The 19930-nt window shown below is 43.8% G+C and overlaps 2 protein-coding genes across 2 annotated transcripts in view; one reads left to right on the forward strand and one right to left on the reverse strand.

Annotated features, from left to right (window-relative positions):
- Positions 1-19930, reverse strand: part of T265_14249 (hypothetical protein) — a gene marked incomplete at both ends in the record, with an annotated part of 68382 nt that overhangs the window by 14404 nt on the left and 34048 nt on the right. Inside the window, 4 exons of the mRNA XM_009172766.1 lie at positions 2332-2467; positions 8371-8433; positions 11830-12206; positions 18444-18765. Of these exons, the coding sequence (XP_009171030.1) occupies positions 2332-2467; positions 8371-8433; positions 11830-12206; positions 18444-18765 (898 nt within the window). The remainder of the gene's footprint in view (positions 1-2331; positions 2468-8370; positions 8434-11829; positions 12207-18443; positions 18766-19930) is intronic.
- The window catches only part of T265_07274 (hypothetical protein), a gene marked incomplete at both ends in the record, with an annotated part of 77737 nt that overhangs the window by 6979 nt on the left and 50828 nt on the right, over positions 1-19930 (forward strand). Inside the window, one exon of the mRNA XM_009172752.1 lies at positions 4430-4531. Within this exon, the coding sequence (XP_009171016.1) occupies positions 4430-4531 (102 nt within the window). The remainder of the gene's footprint in view (positions 1-4429; positions 4532-19930) is intronic.

Here is a 19930-nt window from a genome sequence, read left to right on the forward strand (position 1 = left end):
ATAATGGTCATGTACAAAAAAGGGGCTCAAAGTGAGTATAGTAATGACAGGGGAATCAGCTTAACCCCGCTTGTAACGAAATGATAGCATCACTTTTTCTTCGTCGCCTTATTATGGCTCGCGAAACATCAGTTCAAGAGCAGAAAACTAGGTTACGGCACGGTAGGGGTTGCGTTGATCAACACTTTGTCAGATGCTAGAACAACCCTATTCGTATAAACGACCTACAATTCTAGCATTTCTGGATTTTCAAGGCGTATTTGACTCGCCTGGCTGATCCGTTCTTCTTGACTCTCTTACCCACCCCAGGAATGCTACCGGAAGTTTGTGAACATAATAGCTTCCTCGCATTATACCACTTCCGGACGTGACAGTATAAGAAGAGCTCTCCAAAAGCTTCCGTACACAGAGCGGTGTCCATCGTGCATGCCCACTCTCTCTATCCCTATTAAACTTCGTGAATGGTGAAATGATGATTCGAACGCTGGAAGCTCTTCAAAACCCTTGTGTAACGAAAACCTTGCCAATCTGGAATATGCAGACGACATCGTTCGCATCTTTGAAGAGGAGGAGAAGGCGCGAGAGATCTTGGAAGAACTGACCAAAGGCATCTAGTCCTTTAATATGCACTTTGCACACACAAAGCATTAGGTCGTGCTCCTGGACATGCAGTCAGTGAACACTCCACTTACAATCCAGGGGGAGGTACTGGAAGTTGTGGAGCATTTTACATATCTTGGAAGTTATATGGGTTCCGATTGTAGTGTGACAGATGAGGTGAATGCACGAATCTGCAAGGCTCGGGCCGCGTTTGCTAATTTGAGACACCTATGACGTCAGAGTGGTTTATCCCTGAATCTCAAGGGACGTGTGTATCAAGCTACAGTGCGGGCTGTTTTGCTGTATGGCTGAGACTTGGCCTATTCGAGCAGCGGAACTGAGGCGCTTCAGGTGTTCTTGTTGTCAGTTTCTATCCAGATCGCCCCAGTGAATGTTTGGGGGTGTAGGCATCTCGGAATGATCGTAGAAGTCCCTTCCCCGGCCACCTTTATACTTTTCTTCACAATCACGGTTGTACGGCAGTGAAACCATAACGTTGAACACTGATGTCATGCCGTCGATGATGATGATGACGATGACGATGAACTTTCAACTTAGTCGTATTGATAAGTGAAAACGCTTTTTCCTTCCACAGCTGAAATTCAGGGAGACAACTCAAACCTTGGATGATCAAAACAGTCGAAAAATCGTGCAATTTATTGTTCAGCACCCGATTCCAGGAGGAAACTGACGGAGACAATACAAGAAGAAAGAGCTGGACATCTGGATACTCTATCCAACGGATGATTGCAGAGGAGCGTTAAACTAAAGTCGTGGTTGTACGTCCCGCATGTAAACCACAATTATTTCTTTAAACTGAGAAAAGCTTCATGAGGCCTGCGGATCAGCTGAGTCGAGTCGTCTACTACGGTTAGTGGTGGTTTCATTCTGACAAAAGAAAATTCCCAAACTTCCTCTAACTGTAGGATGTAAGTCTGTGAAACGGAGACCAGGAGACCACTGTTGGGGATAAAATCGCTGGTCAAAATACGAAAAAAGGGTAGTTCTCAGTTGCTGTGGTTGGCTTCCTATCCCTGTGGCATCAGGAAGAAAGGAGAAAAATGAGTGTTTTCTCGAAGGCCGACAGGGATTGTCAAAGATCCAAAAAATCTCATTCTCATTTCAGAAATGTCAGCAATGGAGCACAGTGTCGACCCCCCAAAAATCCGAAGTCTAAATTGACAAAAGTTTGTGCTCGTCAGCTCGATTGGGACACAAGTCTCCACTCTCTATTAGCATCGTCTGCGTCCAAACCAACCCATTTGCGACTGCGATTGGAATAAGACAGATATGTATTTCTCGCTGGAAAATGATTAAGCAAAACAGAACAAGTGCAAGCTCATGAGATTCAGACAACCTCTTAGCAGCGTTTCTCGGAGCGATCCGCATGAAATTCATATTTGATGGCATATAGAAATTTTCAGTCTGCTCTAAACTGAGTGGTAACAACAGTGTCAAGGCCCATTGGCCTAGAACTGAGAACTATGCGATCGACCCACTTACATTCGGATCCGACATTCTCAATATTCAACACAAGCATCCGCTTGCACCCGAAGTGCACCACCAGGACGACTAGATAAAACTCAAGGTGGTCCGAATAGGGATTCTACGCATACGACGATCGATTACCCGCACTGAGTTGACAAAAACACCAACGAAAACGAGACATCAATATATATATATATATATATATATATATATATATATATATATCCTACACGGCTTACTCACCGAATTACTTGAAGAACTGACTTTTCTCTTAGTCGACGCACTCTGACTTGAAGGAGTGGAGTACTTTGTGGAATGAGGCAACTCATCAGCCAGATGTTTCTCATGTGAATTCACTTGTCGTAGTAGAGCGGCAAAGCTGGAAAAAAGAACAAGGACATAAAGGATGAAAGCCACCCAAACCTTCATCACAGTCATCAAGGTGTCAGAAGCTATGTTGCCTCAGTTTGTTAGATACAGTTGTGGAAAAAAACGGAGCCTTTTGCTTCCAGAAAATGGTGGTACCTCATGTTGTGTCAGTGGCTGTTAGTATGCTCACTGCGTTGATTTCAGGCGTTCCATCACTAGACAGTGCTGTGAGTGTATGTTCATGACGAGTGGGGCTAAATGCGTCATCCATCTACGGTTCAGATCAAGATCATCGGAACTGTGCTCTACTTGACCAACGAAGCCTTCTCCACTCAAGCCCGGTGCTATCCTGTCAATGACACGCGTTTCGTCATATAATCCTCCGGGTAACTCAAAAAGAGTCCAACATAAAACGTTTCAACTCATGTTACTGCGTGTCCTCCTACCGTGGTATCGAACTACCATTTTCCCTGACAATCGTCCCACAAAAAACAAATCAGTGGTCACAAAACTAACACGGAACCTGTATTCAGCCTAACGACCAACAATATGAAGTGAGCCGTAAATGACAAGAGCCTCGGTAATCCCCGGTTCTAAATTGAGTCAAATGAAGCTGAGGTACCCCCGCTTGGACGAACTCGGTTATCATGTACTGCCTGTGATTTTCTTTCTCACGTCCCAAGCATCAGAGTAAGAGAACGAGAGGGGTGCATGTTTACAAGATAATTCGGTATAGGATCAGTTCGTCTGGGCCCAAAGGTGAGCATTTCATAGTGATTTTACCTTATATCTACAAACAATATCTCAGGGTTCAATCTCACAATAGTGTTGTTTAAGTACCTCTCGTACAAATGTTAAAGCCACAAATTCGCATGTATCATGCACATGCCATATTAAGTCGACCAAAGCACATGAGATTCGAGTGAAACTTCAGTTGGGAAGAGGGAAGGTAAACCGGTAAAAATATCACGAAAATATTTCACTTTGTAAGCTGTTCTCAGCCCAAAATGTCTTTTTATGGTTAACCGTTAAAAATAGCAGCGCTCAGTGGTGGCAGTGGTGCGCTAGTGAATATGTTTTACCTACTGCTCAAAAGCCAATTCTGAGATTTCTAAAATGAGCAGGTGGTCCTGGTACACCATTATTCAAAACTAATGTAACCTTCACTTAGTTGCAACCAATACTACGGCTTGCTTACTGGGACCGAAACGCAAATTCGAGCTACATGCTTCCCGGCAACCGTCGTTTGGGAATAACAAAGTGGTTCCATGAGCGGGAGAAATACCAAGCTGTTGAGTGGTGTGTAATTGCTTATGAGCAAATGTGTCCGCTTGGATATCCCTTTTCCAGAAGAAAATCGTTGATCACAAGCTTCGCACAAAGTCGGAGCTCAGTGATTAGAGCACGAATTTACTGATCAGAAGGTCCATGGTTCAAACCCGACCTCTGCCTCTCGACCTTCGTTGTCTGGGCTTGGGCAACCTGGCAGTATTCCAGCCCTCGTGGTTCCTTCGGGTGAGATGGCAGCTAGGCACTGAACGATTTTTTAATCAACATGCTGCTCCAGGGTCTCTTTGCTGCCAGCTGGTTCGGTCAGAGAAATTTGTCACAAAATCAGTGAACTTTTAATGCTGCCCATTGTTAGCAAACGGTTGCAAAACGCGCTCTATAGTTTCGATCACTCACTTATGAAACCCATTGTTCCTTGACTCAGTTTTTTTGGAGGGAATCGTTACAAATGGCACATCCTGCTTTTTCAAGTTAAACAGAGCTGGGCAGGAATGAGTGCATACAGTCAACAGTTCTCTGACTTCACCAAGAAACATTCCCCATCTTCCCTATTAGCCAGATAAGGAGGCCGCCAGCTAAAGATGGGCTAATAAGCGACCAAAGGCTCTCTAGGATATGTGACCATCACGCATACCTGATTGCCCTTGCAGACACAAGTGTCATCCTCCACAAGACTGTTTAGGTGTGTGGCCAGTCAATCGAGTATGAGGGCACTTTGGGCGATCCTGAAGGTGGTATGCAAGTTGGAGTGAACGTAGCTGCGAAAGATCGAGGATCTATACGAGTGAGTTGAACAACGAAATCTGCGAACAACTCAGTCAGCTTCATATGTTCAGGCCAAACAAGATCACTGGACTATTGAACACTACTTTCAACTAAAAGGTAAAGACGGATTAACCCGTGTAGTGAGAAGCGTTTAACGGTAGTCCATAAGGTAGATACTCCGGAATACCTGCCACATCCCAGAGTTTTGTGGCTCGTTCTTTGAACGTATGATGCAAAAACAGCCAAAGATAGTACAAGAAACACACCAGTATCGCGCAGAAATTGGTGCATCTGAAAGGAATATCACACATTAAAGTTTATCGAAAGATGCATGCTAGGCTTCATGTTGTCGAAGTTTGAGAAAGTTTAAAAGATGAGATCCGTATCATGTGGGCAGACGGGCACAACAAAAACTCGCAATAAAAGAAGGATTCTGACCTTTAGAGGAGCAACATCGAAAAAACACGATCAGACCATGTACAGGACAAGTATGTTTGCTACTGAATTCCGCACTAAAATTTGTATTCAGACCGTGAGCAGAAAAAAGGCGCCACAAAATAGGCCGATAATTTCATCCAACTACGACCAAAAGATTTGTTGAATGCCGATGAAATATGACGAAATATCGTCATACTGTTCTTGTCTATATAGTAAGACAGTGAGGCAACCAGTGCGAATAAAGTGCTTAAAAATGGATTGATTGCAGATCGCGAAGATGTGACAATTGATTGAAAGTGATTGACAAGTGATTGAAACAGGAAAGTAGTTATACCAAAAAGAAAAATATTCATATCTTTTGGCAGTACATGATGAATTTTCGAACGTACAGTTGAATGTCCGTTATCCAGCGGACAGATCAGGGTGTAATTTGACAAGTTCCACAAATTCCGCCCAATTTAGTAATCGGTCACATGAGAAATAAAGGTTGCTGATGGTTTGTTGAACGTCATAGATACGCCACGATCAATACATTTTATTCAACAAACCTTGAACACAGTTTACCGAGATACATTATTGAATACTCTCAGAAAAGCAGGGTTTATGTTGGACGACCTGTACGAGGGTATGAAGACAAGCAAATGTTAAAAATAGAGTAAAATTAGCGGCACTTTATTTCATTAGGCAATAGAGGATAACCTCAGTCTCAAAGAAGTGAGTTTGAATAAAAAAAACTTAGTTTCTGCTTATTGCTTTCACGAAAAACAACGTCATATTTCATATGGAAAAATCGCGCTTTTGACGGAGAAGATACCATGGACAATAAGGAAGGAGCAATCAAAACACCCTGCCTTTTGAATAACTTCGCACCTAAGCAAGGCGCGTGATTCGAATGAACTGTAGACGAGTACTACATTGATCCGTCAAAAGAGACGGGGAAGTGCAAGATAAATAGCAAGTTCGGTAGAATTAATTATGTATTATACAATCTCAGTAAACTGCTCATTTGTCTAGTATACACAATATAGTTGAAGGGTTCGCTGAATTTCGTCGGCCATCGTATCCCCTACCCAATGAATCCACAGGGCGGCGATACTTAAAGTAAATTCTAGGAACACAAAACCGTGGCACGTAGAAAGATGAATTTAAATGACTGCAATCAAGACGCCTTTAGTGTCTAGAAAGTTCTGGTATATTGGCGTGCAGCGCAAATAGTTGCGCATCACCCTAAGAGATTTATCCAACTCCGCAAGGCTTCCAAGGAAATGTAGACGCAATGGAAGGCTAGTGCGTGTAGTTGACATACTATGTTCGTATCACTCGTACCTAAGCACACGGAGGAAACATCAAATGCATCTACTTGCACCAACGTGTTCAATTCGCATGCGACCAGTCATGGTAAGCTTCGTCCTCCGGATGGGTACCTGGTTAGAGAAAGATTTCTGTAATGGGTGTGAATATCTGAGTGATGGGTGAATCAGTATTCAGAGGTTACAGCAGAGGTATATCATAACTAAGCCAAATACTATGATAGATATGTCATCATTTGGTTAGGTTTCGATATCTCGACACCGGCTTTTTTCTACTTCGATCTGTAAATCAGTTAGCCAAGTGGATCGATGCAAGTGCGCATCAGTGCATAACCGTGTTCAGGACGATTTTGCATGCTCCATAATCTAGCTTTGTGGGAGTACAGATGAAACAGCACGAAACTGATTGTGCTCCAAGCTTGGTAGGTACAAATCAAAGGTTATATGGCTGGGTAGACGTCACAGAAAGAGTGTTACCACTGTACGGATATCCGCTGCTGGATTTACCAGCGGTATTAACGCAACATGATCCGGGAAAGGCTAGTTAATGAGACATGCCATTTCGTACAAAGTAGGGTATCAGCAAAACAGACTATCTATACAGAAGAGCCCGAAAGCGAAAGAATGCTTAGTCAACAACGTGCATTCTGAACAGAAAATGCTCACATAATGAGGTAGAGAAAACCTAGCGCTTGGAGCGGACGGCTATTGCACAGGATTGACTGTCGTGACTTGGAGTGCGATGGTCGCTGAAGGCAAGTATCAGTAAACAAACAAAATGCTAAAAGGTACAGTGTCAGAAGGTACGGATCAGCAACTCCGCAAGTATGAACGCTTTCAACCGTTTCCTAGGTTTGAGTTTGTAGTACAAAGAATTGAGTTCCTGGAAACCCGACCTTGCTTTGTTCCTCTGTTGATAGAGAAGCCATATGGGCCTGCTTAAAACCCTTCATATTCAAAGTTATTGTAAGATTAGTGAAAGCGACTACTGAGGGGAAGTTGTTATCTGGGTTAGTTGAACCTATAGGTTTATAGGAACGCGCTTACTAATTTCTAATTTATGGGCTGAAAACACCCAAATCCAGCAGTTAACCGCCCAACCTTCGTGTGTGAAAAATGAGTGCCTAGTACAACCCTACTGTGAAATGCAACCCACAAGAGATTGTGCATGTCAGAATATTTAAAGCAGGCTTCCTGTGGAAAATCATCGGATCGGTTAGGACCACCTAAACTCAGTTTCTGTCCACTCGGCTGCAGACCAAGCAATTCAACGCTAGTCTTATCGGTAGATAGCTAGATTTTTAATGGCCCTCCAGGTTGATATCGCCATTTTTAACAGAGAGGTGGCAAGTTGAAGAGTTTGAAGAGTCCGGAGTCTGGTTTGCGGAGGACATGTCCCGGGTACTGTAGCATGTGTAGCTGGATCAGCTTAGATAAGTATGGAATATTATAACAGTGGTCCTGAACGCTACGACTGGATACCATATCGGTGCATCGTAATTTGGATATTCCTCTTATGCATCAGTGTATAATACTTCGAGTCTTTGAGGACCGAAATTTTGGAAAGTCTCATGACTACATCCCAGAGGCACACTAAGCAAGGGGACGCCAATCGCCATTGGCTTGAAAGACTGATCTTAGCCCAGCGATGGTTGGCATGCGGCTACTTGAGTGATCTAATTTTTGAAGAAAAAGTGCCTATAAATCTTTCGATCTCCACCCTGAAAAGCCGAGCAGTTGTGATAAGTAAACTTGAAACCGTTAATTACTCTGACCGGGGTTGCGCAAACACACCTGATATAACGCAGTGGGTCATGACGCTCACGACAAGCTGTCACATCACGTTAGGGTCCAGTCTCTTCATTGCGCAATGATGGCACCAATGGAGATAGGAATATTGACAAGTTTTTAACACCACTTGATAGTTAGACAACTATATCCAGTGTCAACCCCTCATTGAAAGGTTCAAATCAACTGTGTGTGCATAAAAATCATCAACTGTGTACGTTGTGGCGAATAGTATGGTGAATACCAAACAAGAAGCCAGATAATGTACAACGCAAACGGAAAAACAGTGGTGCAAAACAGCAGTTAATGTGAAACTACTCACGTTTCCTTGTGTTCGTGAAGCTTTGCATCTTCGGTAGCTATTGGGTCCAGAGAACGGGAACGTCTAAAATGAGCACGCAGGTCGGCACAGAGTAGCCCTAGACAGCTTAAACCGTGATATTCGAATATTTATGTGACTTTGTGAGTAATAAGTCAAAACAGTGAACAAAAGCAGTATATCGAAGACCATACTCTATTCAACACATTCGCCCTAAGCTGAACGAACATGTATGTGTTTGTAAATGATGCGGCATTTTAAATGCAGCCTCATGGAGAGTCCCGGATCACTCGGCGAGGATGAAAGAATGACAAAACATACATGGTCGCATTTATCCTCCGTTGTCTGTGAAGCGCTGTACCGCAATTCCCAGATGGAAATGACGAAAATCGCCCACATTCGCAGCACGATTTCCCTCAGTGGACTCGTTTTTTGGTTCGTCTGCTTTTGATTCTGGGATCCACCGCATTGAAACAAACTGAAACCACGTGTCGACCAGTGAGACTCGGAAGCTATATCAGTACTATCTACCGGCTTTGTAGCATCATGTAGTCATCGACGTATACAGTCTCGTTTGTAGGTAGCGAATTCAGGGGTCCAAAACTAAGAGATTCGACATTAAAACCATGCTTTTGAATGAGCGCGTGGGAGTATGTTTGGTCCCATCTTATTGAATTGTCTGATTCATAGGTGCTTGAATATATGATATGGTCACTATGACAAAATGTTTTCACAAGATCTTCGGCGAGACCACCGAGTTATGTAAGACGAGGTTGACTGTAGACATGTCTATATCTGATGCTTTTACCTCTAAAAACATCACCAAACAATGGAGACGAAACCCGTAACCAGTGCACGTTGGACACAATTGCGGTTACAAAAATTATCCGAACTCAGTCGTGGTTCTGTTGCGAATTTCTTCCGTTTTTTTGGCAAATGACTGAATCATGACATCTGTAAAGAGACGAAAAATGTCCACGAAATGTACAAATCATAGGCCACTGGATCCATTTGGACGATGAATGTGGCTGTTTAAGGCATGGGGGCGAATGCTTGAGGTCCGCGTGAACTACAGAATCAAATCCGGAAAACAACAAATCAGTCTTGCCAATGCCCACAGTTTATCGATTCCCAGAATACAGTTCAGATAGTTCCTCGAACTGTATTGAGCGTCGGATGATAGCTTGATAATTGGGAGAGCACAGACAACCGACAGCCACCGACAACTCGTCCCACCTCTAAGAGAAGGCTTGGAAACGTCATTTGGCAATGGCAGTACCACAGAACTGCCTATGTAAGATAGCTCTCAACACCAGAAAGATGTTTGGGAAGGTCTGAAACAGTAGGGAAATGACACTGTCCACATAGAATCAACAATGCGGTATCATTCGAACCCCTGAACGTTATCATCCTCCATTCCAATGGTGTCTTCCGTGATATCATTCAAAATGTTTTGCCAGACAATCCTAATGGAAATGGGGAATAGCGACCCAATACCAAATGTCCACTGTGATTCACTTGCGGAAAACTTTGGCCAGTGAAGGTGACATCCTTGCAGTCACCCAAGACCTTTTTCTTGGCATATTTCTTTTGTAAGAGAGTGTAAAAAGCGAATTTCCGCGGAGTTTGGCCAACACCTTTCATTCGCAAGGTAGTACGCATTTCGACGGGAATTAATTTTTCCTTCGCCGGTCAGGTAATGAAGCTGGTAAGCTAAATTCTTTATCCCAATCCACAGGGCAGGAAAAAAAACAGGATCCCCAGTAGCTCTCAATAGGTAATATTGACATGTAGCCAACTGAAGCAGAGCGATAAGTGATAGGCCTCCTCGATCTATATTCACGTGAAGAGTTTGCATCACGGGGAGGCCTAGGATACTGATATAAGGACTGATGAATGGTATTCGTATGCCGAAAAATTGTGTTTGGATGAGTCATCGAATGGAATTTTGCACCATCCACAAGCGGGCCATGAATATCTAGTACTTCCAGCAATCGTAATGTTGCAAGGGTGGAGTATTGCGCCAGGATATGAGATGCCGATAGTTCATCATTCGTAAGTGAATGCACACTGCCAGAATCAAGAATGAGCTTGATAAATTGTTCACTACCAGAATGGAATATTCTGTGCACATGGATATGATAGTTGGTAACTACAAAAGAGGGGAAACGCGACAACTTCTGTTGTAAATCACACGTGCAAAAGAGGGATGAAGAACGACACAGCTTTTAAACATGACTTGTGCGGACTTTCTCAGTATATAACAAATGTGATCAATCACTGGGGGAAGACCCCCAAATATTTCGCACCGAATTCACGGCTAGCACGCAAGAAACTGACATCCACACGACCTTTGAAAGCTCATTATATTCATTGATGAGCGACGCAGTGGTTGGGATCATAGAATCAACATCCGGGAAGTATTCAAACAGCGATACTGCAGATCGGAGTGTGGAGTCAGCAAGTAATGACTGAATTCACTACAGTTCTTCTAGGTTCACTCTATAAATAAGGACCTGCAGCTAATAACCCAAATTACACGCTATGACTTGCGCCCGATACAAGAAGAAAATCGGGGATGTTCTGAGTTTCTTCATGAAACCTGACCCTTTTGGTCAAGTTCCGAACCAACAGGTTGTCGCGGAAACTGCACGGAAAATTAAATCGTTCAACAGGAAACATATCTCCCTTCTAATGCGAATAAAGAAATAGAGTCACACTTTTCTCCGTCAAATCCGTTTAGGTGATTCATTCTGTATAAAAATGTTCAATACAGTTCACGACATCAGTAGTGGAGCCACTCTTTTGCGGAATCGTCTATTAACGTGAAGTTCGACATAGCACGATTCCAACAAAACGTCCGTTATGCACAAGGACTTTAGCGAATAGCCTTGTTAGTAGTTCAAAACGTAGTGAACATAAACAGTGCATACATGAAAAAATTCTATGCACTGAAAGAATTTCTGTTCAGTCATTCGAGTGCAATTCTACCGCAAAGAGGAGATGATAACCGAGAATTCTATCTAGTAAATTTACGAAGTCAGTGCATACCGAGAGAAACCAACAAGGCCATGGTTAACGAGTCGACAATCAAAAGTTAGGGAATTCAATTTACTCGTCCTTTCCGTCATTCAGCTTTGAAAGACAATTTACCTACTTCAATTATTCTCACATATCAGTCAATGTATTTCTCAACCTTAGCAGTCTGTTTCACACACAACTAACATACACCCAAATGATACGCAACACTGTTGATTTGACCAATTTTTGCTGGCAACATCCGAACGAGTTGGCACGAACCAGAATTTGATAGCACTGATTGAATACATAAAACCCTTAGCAAGAAGGAACGTAGGGATGGAACACTACTAGGAATCAGATAACGAATGAATGCGACCACGCGATAGATATCACTTTGGAAACAAAATAGAACGGTCTAAAACAAGGGTTGGATTTTCCTACCTCATTGTTCGATGGGTTTCATCCATTTCTTTCTTTACTCCCTTATGGGAATGTCTCCGGATGAAGTCGGAAGGTGGGATCACGATGGGATAGTACGGAGAAGTAAGGGGTCTGAAGGGAACTGACGTTAATCCGTCAGGAGTAATACTTGAGTCCTGACTGAGGAAAGACTCCGAGCGCAAGGTATTTACCAATACGCGATCTGGATGGATGGTGGGTGAACAGAGTTGCAGGAGTTGATGTGCAAGATCGACCACGGTCCTGACAGGTATGGTAGTTGGACTACGAAAGAAGGCCTGTTTACGGATAAAAGGATGGTTGAACGTTTGTATCCGGATACCCAATACCCCAAAAACGACTTTCAGTATACGAAAACACTAGAAACACTCATAAGGTTGCTGAAAGCTCTTTGACAGCCCCCAACTGGTTTCGACCTTCTTGAGACTCGTTTGGCAAGCACAACCCCGATCTTCCGCCGACTTTATATTCTTCTTGAAGCCAAATTGGTGTGCAAATGAGTGCGTTTCGCAAGAATCAGGTAGTCCTTCAAGTATTGGTTGAAAAAGATGGATCATTACATACGGAATACACATGAAACACCGCTGTGAAGGTTGCGACAACACGCGAAAGCTTTGACGACAATAGCTGAACCGTGTTATTCAGGCCCCACGAGAACTTCAAGCGTTGAATAATCAACAAGATTAGCGCTCTCTTGATGAATACAGTATCATTCCCGACTTCCTACAACAGAAGAGACGGACAAGTCTCTTAATTCGAGCCTGCTAGATAATTTCTTCTCCACTACACGTCATCCACCTTGTTACCTTAAGCAGATGGACTGATATAGGGCCCGAAAAGCGCCAGTGCACAACTGAAACATCAACTAGTCCTGTCTAGTAGGACATGTGTGAACTGTACTACTCTTAAAGTTGAGACAGAAGTCTAGGTCGGATAAACCGAAATAGCCTGCTTTGCATCGCTAGGCCTGAGAAAGAAGCACAATATAATTTCTTCGAAAATCCATTTACAGCGAGATCGATTTCAAACTAACGTATCTTCTCAGGAATGAAGAAACGGACGCTACCACAGTGTGGCGGATTGTGTGCATACGTGACCCACCAAGATTTACTGTGGAGTGTCCGTCCGAAACTCGCAGGGACTGTCATACAAGTTTGGTCAGTGGTTGGAGATCAGACTGGCGTAGTTTCTTGATCCTTAAGGATGGGGTCTTGAGACATACGTAACAACTTTTCCATGAAAAACGTAAGGCATTGACGTTTCCAGACAAACACCGCTATACTGCGGTCAGGATTGGATTTTTAGCCACAATCTAAGTCGAGGACGCGAATCGTTCTCCTGTCTGGAGTTGGGTGCCCTAGGAGTATCCCAACCCACATATAGCCCATAACTAGGGAAACCGTCGTGTCACACCGGCCATCACGCTGTGTCATCAGACGGGCAGTCATACTAGCGGCATACACCATGTGAGTGAGCAAAATGAGACTGCTGCTAGCGCTTGTATCCCCCCTTACATAAGTTTCCTCGCATTCCCTCCACTAAATTAATGACTCGCTACTTGTAGGCCCATCCATTAGGACTGACGACATCATTCGTTTCGCATGAGTCTTGGCCGTCAACCGGCACCGACAGCCTCGGAAATTTCGACATTAATCTTCAAGCCCCGACGTCCAGTCTAACTGGCCGCTTTTAATATTCGCATCCTGAAGCAAGCAGGACAACAAACTGTTCTCGCTCTCATGCAGGTCTCACTTAGTATTCATGTATGCAAGCACAGTGGCTGGGCTAAATGCCTCATCATTCCCTACAGGCTTCCGGCTGCGCACTTGTGGCGATCCAGAGACCGCTACTTCAAGATGTGCAGAGTTCGGTATCGTCCTAAGTCATCAGGCGGAAAGAGCCTCGCTTTACGGATGCCCATTATTGGTCGCCCCTGTGGGGTTCGTTTGACAACGTTCGTCAAAGGTCTCACAGGCAGGAAGTTGATCGTCGTCTACTCATGCTCCAACAGACCATAGCTCTGACAGCACCAAAGAGAACTTTTATGACGTTTTGAATACCCTGTCAAAGCGAGGTAAAAGCTCGGATATCGTGGGGATTTTCAGAAATGTGGATCCACAAGTGCGCAGACTTAGCGCACCTGAGACTAAATTAGATGCCCAACTGGATGGTCGAATTGGATTGGACTCGGTATATACGGACAATGCCAAACGACTGCCTCAGTCACGTGCTAACCATAGACTATTTTAAAGTAGCACCAACTTCTGAAATAACCTGAGTTGTCAGGTCACATGGCTTGCAGTCACATGACATTACGAATGCCTATGTCTAGATCTGTGTCAATTGGTGGGATCTGAGACTTCGTGCGTCCTCCGAGTTGTACGGCACCTATGTACCAAAGGGTGCTAATCATCAATACATTGCTGCCGAATTATGCTGTGCACAGTAATGAAAAAGAAGCAGCCCTAAACACCGAATAATGTGTACCAGCGTAAAAAGTGTTCTGTCGTATCGCATTTTGGTCGCTGATCTATTCCGACCTTTCGGATGGTCTGATGACACTCCCGGTTGCAAAACCAGGCTTCCGATGTAGGGGATACCAAGATAAGACAATTTTCACTCCTCATTTAGATTTTGTAAGTGGTAATAAGAACGGGTTTGAGGTTACCCGAAAGGGCTCATGCAGTTCGTTTTCTGAACTCGTTGGACACGTACAAGCGCGATGGCTCTTCTAGAGTGTATTTTCAATTCAACACAACACTATGCAACCATGTGGATATTAGTTGCTGTCAAGAAAAGTCATTTCGTCGGAAGTTATCTGCTCAATCAACGTCCAAACAAGTTAGAGGTGAAAAGGCGCCACCGTGTATCAGCAAGCCATCCGAAAATAAGGACCTTTCTTCGACTAATAGCAGAAGCGAATTTGGTGCACTCAAAGAAAACTCAGGTATTTGTTAGATTTGTGAGAATTCATCAACATATCACAACTGTGGGTTTTCCAGTTTGTTCTCGAGTATCTGATTGCTGAAAGTTCAGCAGTATTGAAGCGAACGGATGTGTTACATACTGAATGATTAAGATTGAGCTGTGCAATGCATTGACGATTAGGGATCTGATAAGATTGACCAGGATGGGAGTTCGCGGTGCGTTGTTTGCTTTTTTACTTGCGTGCCACGTGCGCACTCAGTTACTGAACCGAACCCACTGGTCAACATATCGCCCAGTGAAGCTCACAACTGCTGGGACAATCTGCATATAATGCTATACTTACAAGCTCTGGCCCTGATGAGCATTGCTATGCCATTAAAGTATGGCTTGACCGAGCAGCATCATCGGATCCAGTGGGTGAACAGTGTTGCGGCGTTCGACACCAGCGACAACTGGCGGATTCGATGGGTTGGTAGGTGCTTTGAAAAAAACTAGCCGACAGCAGTCACCTAGTCCAGTACGAATCTTATGAAGTCCTGATGCGGGACGTCAGTTTAAAGCTATATGATGCAGTTTGTAATTTAGAAAGTTTTTTATGCACATACAAACATACTCTACGTTGCTTTTGTTTCAAAATTTCGCAGCACCAACTAATCACCAGTTTCTGATAAATTGGAAGATTCATCAGAGGCCTTGAATTCAGGAGAAATTACTGAACCCAGAAATGTTGGCTCTCCAATGAAAGCGTTCAAAATTAAAAGCTGGAGAAAACTTGGTTCTATTTACTTAGACTTAAGTGCGATACAGCGTAATGTGGCGTAACGGTGTCTCTTCGTCAAGCCGCCATACACTCCAACAATGTGCATTCCGAAGCTGAGGAAGATGGCTACCGAAATCCGTCACAGCCGTCCCGAACAGTTAGAAGAACAGACAACATCTTGGTGGGTGAGTTGAAACCATCGTCGGGACGACTAAGGGCAAAATTATCCCGGCTAGGCCCCACAGTTGAAGTCAACGCTCTCCTAAATCTTGGTGGAAAGTGGCTTCTTTATTTTTATACTGAACATCATATGCTCCTGCCCGATGTGAGCTTTTAATATAAGCATCCAGAAACCACAAACCAATCAATGCCGTAGTCGAATTATATGACCACCATTGACTAGTGGAGGATTTCGGTTAAAAACCGTCGTTCCTTTTGGGGAGTGCAAAGTGATTCACATTATGACACTGTGCGAGCTTGCTTACCAAGTCACTCGTCCCAAACATTACGCAGACTGACAGAGAGCCATTTAGTTAATCACCAATAGTTTCTGGTAACCCAAGAATATTGAAGTGATGTGTAAATTCTTGGAAACTCACAGACATATTAATAAGATGGATGATTCAGAGTGAGGTTTAAAGTGAGCGGAGGTAGTGATAATCCCAGCCTTTAACACCGACTACCCAGGTCATCAGAATGGACCAGGCGAACGTCGGCTATCGTCAGGATCAACAGCTCTTCTTGATACCATAAAAACATTTCACCAGCTAACGAACAAGACCGCGCAAACAGATTCCTCAAATAGCAAGACCTCAAGAGCTTATACGGATAAAGACAGTATTGACGGAACCCAAAACCTAACGAATCGAGAAGGTCCTTGTCGCAATAAACAAACGCATCCTAAATCAGCTAACTTGTTTAACTGGCTGGGAAAAGAAAAGCGTCAACAAGACGATTTCCACAAAGATGGAGCAGCAATCCATTGGAAGAGTCAGCGTCTTGGGTAACGTGATGCACAATGCGGCTGGGCTTTCTTTGACGGGGCTCTGGAAGTAACACAGTAGGAAATTCGACACAGGCTGTACAATCGAAAAGAAATTTAACTTGGAATATCGTTCCTCCGTAGCAATAAGGCATTCAGCAAGGCTTTCAACCTTCATTCTTCACAGAAGGCGATAAAACACCGATGAGTAGTCCAACAATCTTAGTGGAAAAAATACGGAACGAAAACAGAACACCGCCGAAATGAGGTGTTGCGACGATGAATCAGTCCTCTGAAAGTATGCAAGAAACTCGTGTAAAAATCACCGTGGCATCTGCGTAATACCGGTAGCACTAAGATGCAACCAGAATTCTCGGACACAAATTGTTTGACTACCGGAAAAGATTAACTTGTGAGAACTAAGTTGGGCATTTCTCTAGTTGATGATACATTGGCCATATCTTTACTCTGAGATAAGTACTTGAACAGCACTGCTATTTCAGTCAACTAGTCGGAGACGTGGCATCTACGCGCACAGGGCACACGAAGACCTGGGGTCTTTGACTATCGGTGTTTAAGGTGCACTGCTCAGGGTCTGGTGGGAACATCGAAATAGTAAGGGAGAGGTACACCTGACAATTTCATAAATAGCAGCTCATCTGCAACAAACCAGTAAATGACGCCCCACATTAAACGCTGGTTCATGTGATTCGTGTGTCTGATAGACGGAGCTCCTTCGCCCAGCAATGTGTTGAATGGGAACGACTGAAACGCGGGGCGTATACGGTATGAAAAGAAAATACGAAACCTTAACAGATAACTTCAATCAGCCTGACAACTCCGGTGGAAATCCCATTGATCAATGAAGGCGCTGCAGTACAGAAATTGCTACCGCTACGCGCAGCTATCTACTTTGAAATAAACTGAATGAATGTACATCAATTAACCCGTTAATCCACTACCCCCAATCATCCATCATCATCATTGTCAGCTGTAAGAACCGCGTACTGGTCGTACACTGGTTGTAGCTGCCACAGCTTCGTCCATCGATTATTTGAGGAGGTGGAGTAGATAGACTGTCGCCAATGCCGGGCTGTCCAATCCATATTCTTCGTTTTTCTCACTATCAAAATTGTAACAGCCGAAAAAAAGTACCCTTGGTTCAAGGTTTATGACGGATTAACTGGACCGCCGTGACCGCAACGATATGGGAAAGTCAACATTACATAGTTGATGGGTGACCGTTCAGTAGAAACACTCCTTCGGTGCCTAGCTGTCATGCCACCCGAAGGAGGCAAGAGGGCTGGGCTACTGCCAGATTGCCCAAGCCTGAACGGGGGAGGTCGGGTTCGAAAACCAGACCTTCCGGTCAGTAAACCCGCACTCTAACCAGTAAACCATCTCGCCCCAGTTGGTGTGTGAGAATCACAGGGATGCCATTTGAATCTTGTGTTAGATTAAAACCATTGGGATGGATAGCAACGTAATCACAATGCATGCTGTAAAATAACCTGTCATGAGAGTGGGCCTGAAAAAGCAATGTTCGGGATAAAAAATAACTTCAAAGCAATCACGATAAACGGAATTGGGTCGGCGGCAGAGCTAGAAGTGGTTTCATTTTCATGTAAGTGCCGTCAGCTGCCCGACCAATGTGTCCGTACCGTAGGATGCAATAAGGCCAAATACTGAGAAGGCTTGAGTTGGTGTACTCCTCCATAAAAAATGTCCTCGTTGTGGCAAGACAAGATAGCACCTGATCTTCAGTGAGGGGTTTATGCAGTGTAGAACCAAACTGGGACATTCAACTCGATGCCTTTGCACAGCAATGACTAACAACCCAAGCACATTGTTGACCAATAGTGTGTTTAGCATGCAGTCTTCAAACGAAGTTTTGAACCCTAATTCCAACCAATTGGAAGAACTCACTTCAAATGCGTCCACGTGTTGGACAGGAAGCAGGAGCCGACGTCCACAAATAGCATACGCTGCAACGCATGCAATCAGAAACCCGGTAGGATAGCAGATAATTGTGTCCCATAGTTGTAACCATTCCTCATGTGTAAATAATTCACTGAGTACCGTTTGGAATAGAGGCCATGCATACATCTGCGGTGTGGCAAAAATAAATAAATGATGGGGGTGAGATTTTTTGACGGTGAGAAAGAATAAAATGAATCTGGACACGAAGTCGAGAAGAAACTGACCTATTCGAGGACAGTACCGACACTCATCGTCATTGCAGTCCTTGCTGAGGTACTACAACATCTATGCGAAAAAATAGGCAAGTTGAACTCTGATTCTTTTTATAAAAAAATAAAGATGATGGAGAAATCCATCCAAGGGAGCAAGTTTTTTCCCAAATTATCAAACCATTTTATCCTATGCAATTAACAGTTGACAACACTGAAACGTTCCGCGGTCCAGAATTTGCGAACAAGATTTGTTCACTAAACTTATCAGATAGATGCGTGCAATCAACAAGCACGGACCATTCACCGTGCAAAAATATTGCAAACGAAAGACCTAGCCGGGATTCATTTGAGTGTGGAGAATCTGTGGTTCCATTTTTAAACATACACTAATCGAATGACCTAGCGCCAAAAACTCTATTTTGCTACCTATTCGGTTCCAATTTTAGTCCAACGAAAGTATCCATCCGATTCGATAAGAAAATGAAACTGCCTTTATCCTGTAATTAATCGCGTTGTTAGGCTGGACGATGTCCGTTTTGCTTACAAATCTGGGGATTCTTCTATGGGTTTCACAGCGTCATTTCCGAGTTTAAGGTGTTAAGTAAAGTCGACTGAAAAGAAGCCTCAACACCAATTGAACCAAAATTACGAGGAAGCTATAGGTGACTGGAGTAGACCTGTAACTAAATTCATCTCCAACGTGATGCAGTAATCCTCAGTTTCACCGGTAAGTCCTATATCCGGTGAGCTACCATACACACATAATTCTTGGATCTAGCTTCATATGAATTTGGGGGGTTATTGCTTCTCGGTGATTGTTGACGAGCACAGAGGAAGTTTCAACGTTTTGAATTTCGATCGGGCGTGAAAACAAGTCTACATTGGAGGCAAGACCCCATTCAAAACTCACGAGTTACACCCGAAACACTACTTATCGGTTACCTGTGGTCCCTGCTACTCCTCAACCCACTGAATGGAAGTGGGAAGGATCTAGGGATCCCGAGACGTGAAATCCGTGGATTTGCAGCACGGAAGAATGCGCCCTTAAGTGCTTTTTGGCTCCTCATAAGCAACATCACCGAAAGGACTACCATTACTTTTACTGACCCAACATTTAATAAAAATCGGATTGGTGTGCAAGGGTTTGCTGACAAAGCTATTGCCTTCAACGCATAGCTCCTTTTCCACACCCACCCCCCCCCCGCTTGCGCACCCCCGGAC

Source organism: Opisthorchis viverrini (assembly GCF_000715545.1).
Source record: "Opisthorchis viverrini unplaced genomic scaffold opera_v5_163, whole genome shotgun sequence".
Lineage (NCBI taxonomy): Eukaryota > Metazoa > Platyhelminthes > Trematoda > Opisthorchiida > Opisthorchiidae > Opisthorchis > Opisthorchis viverrini.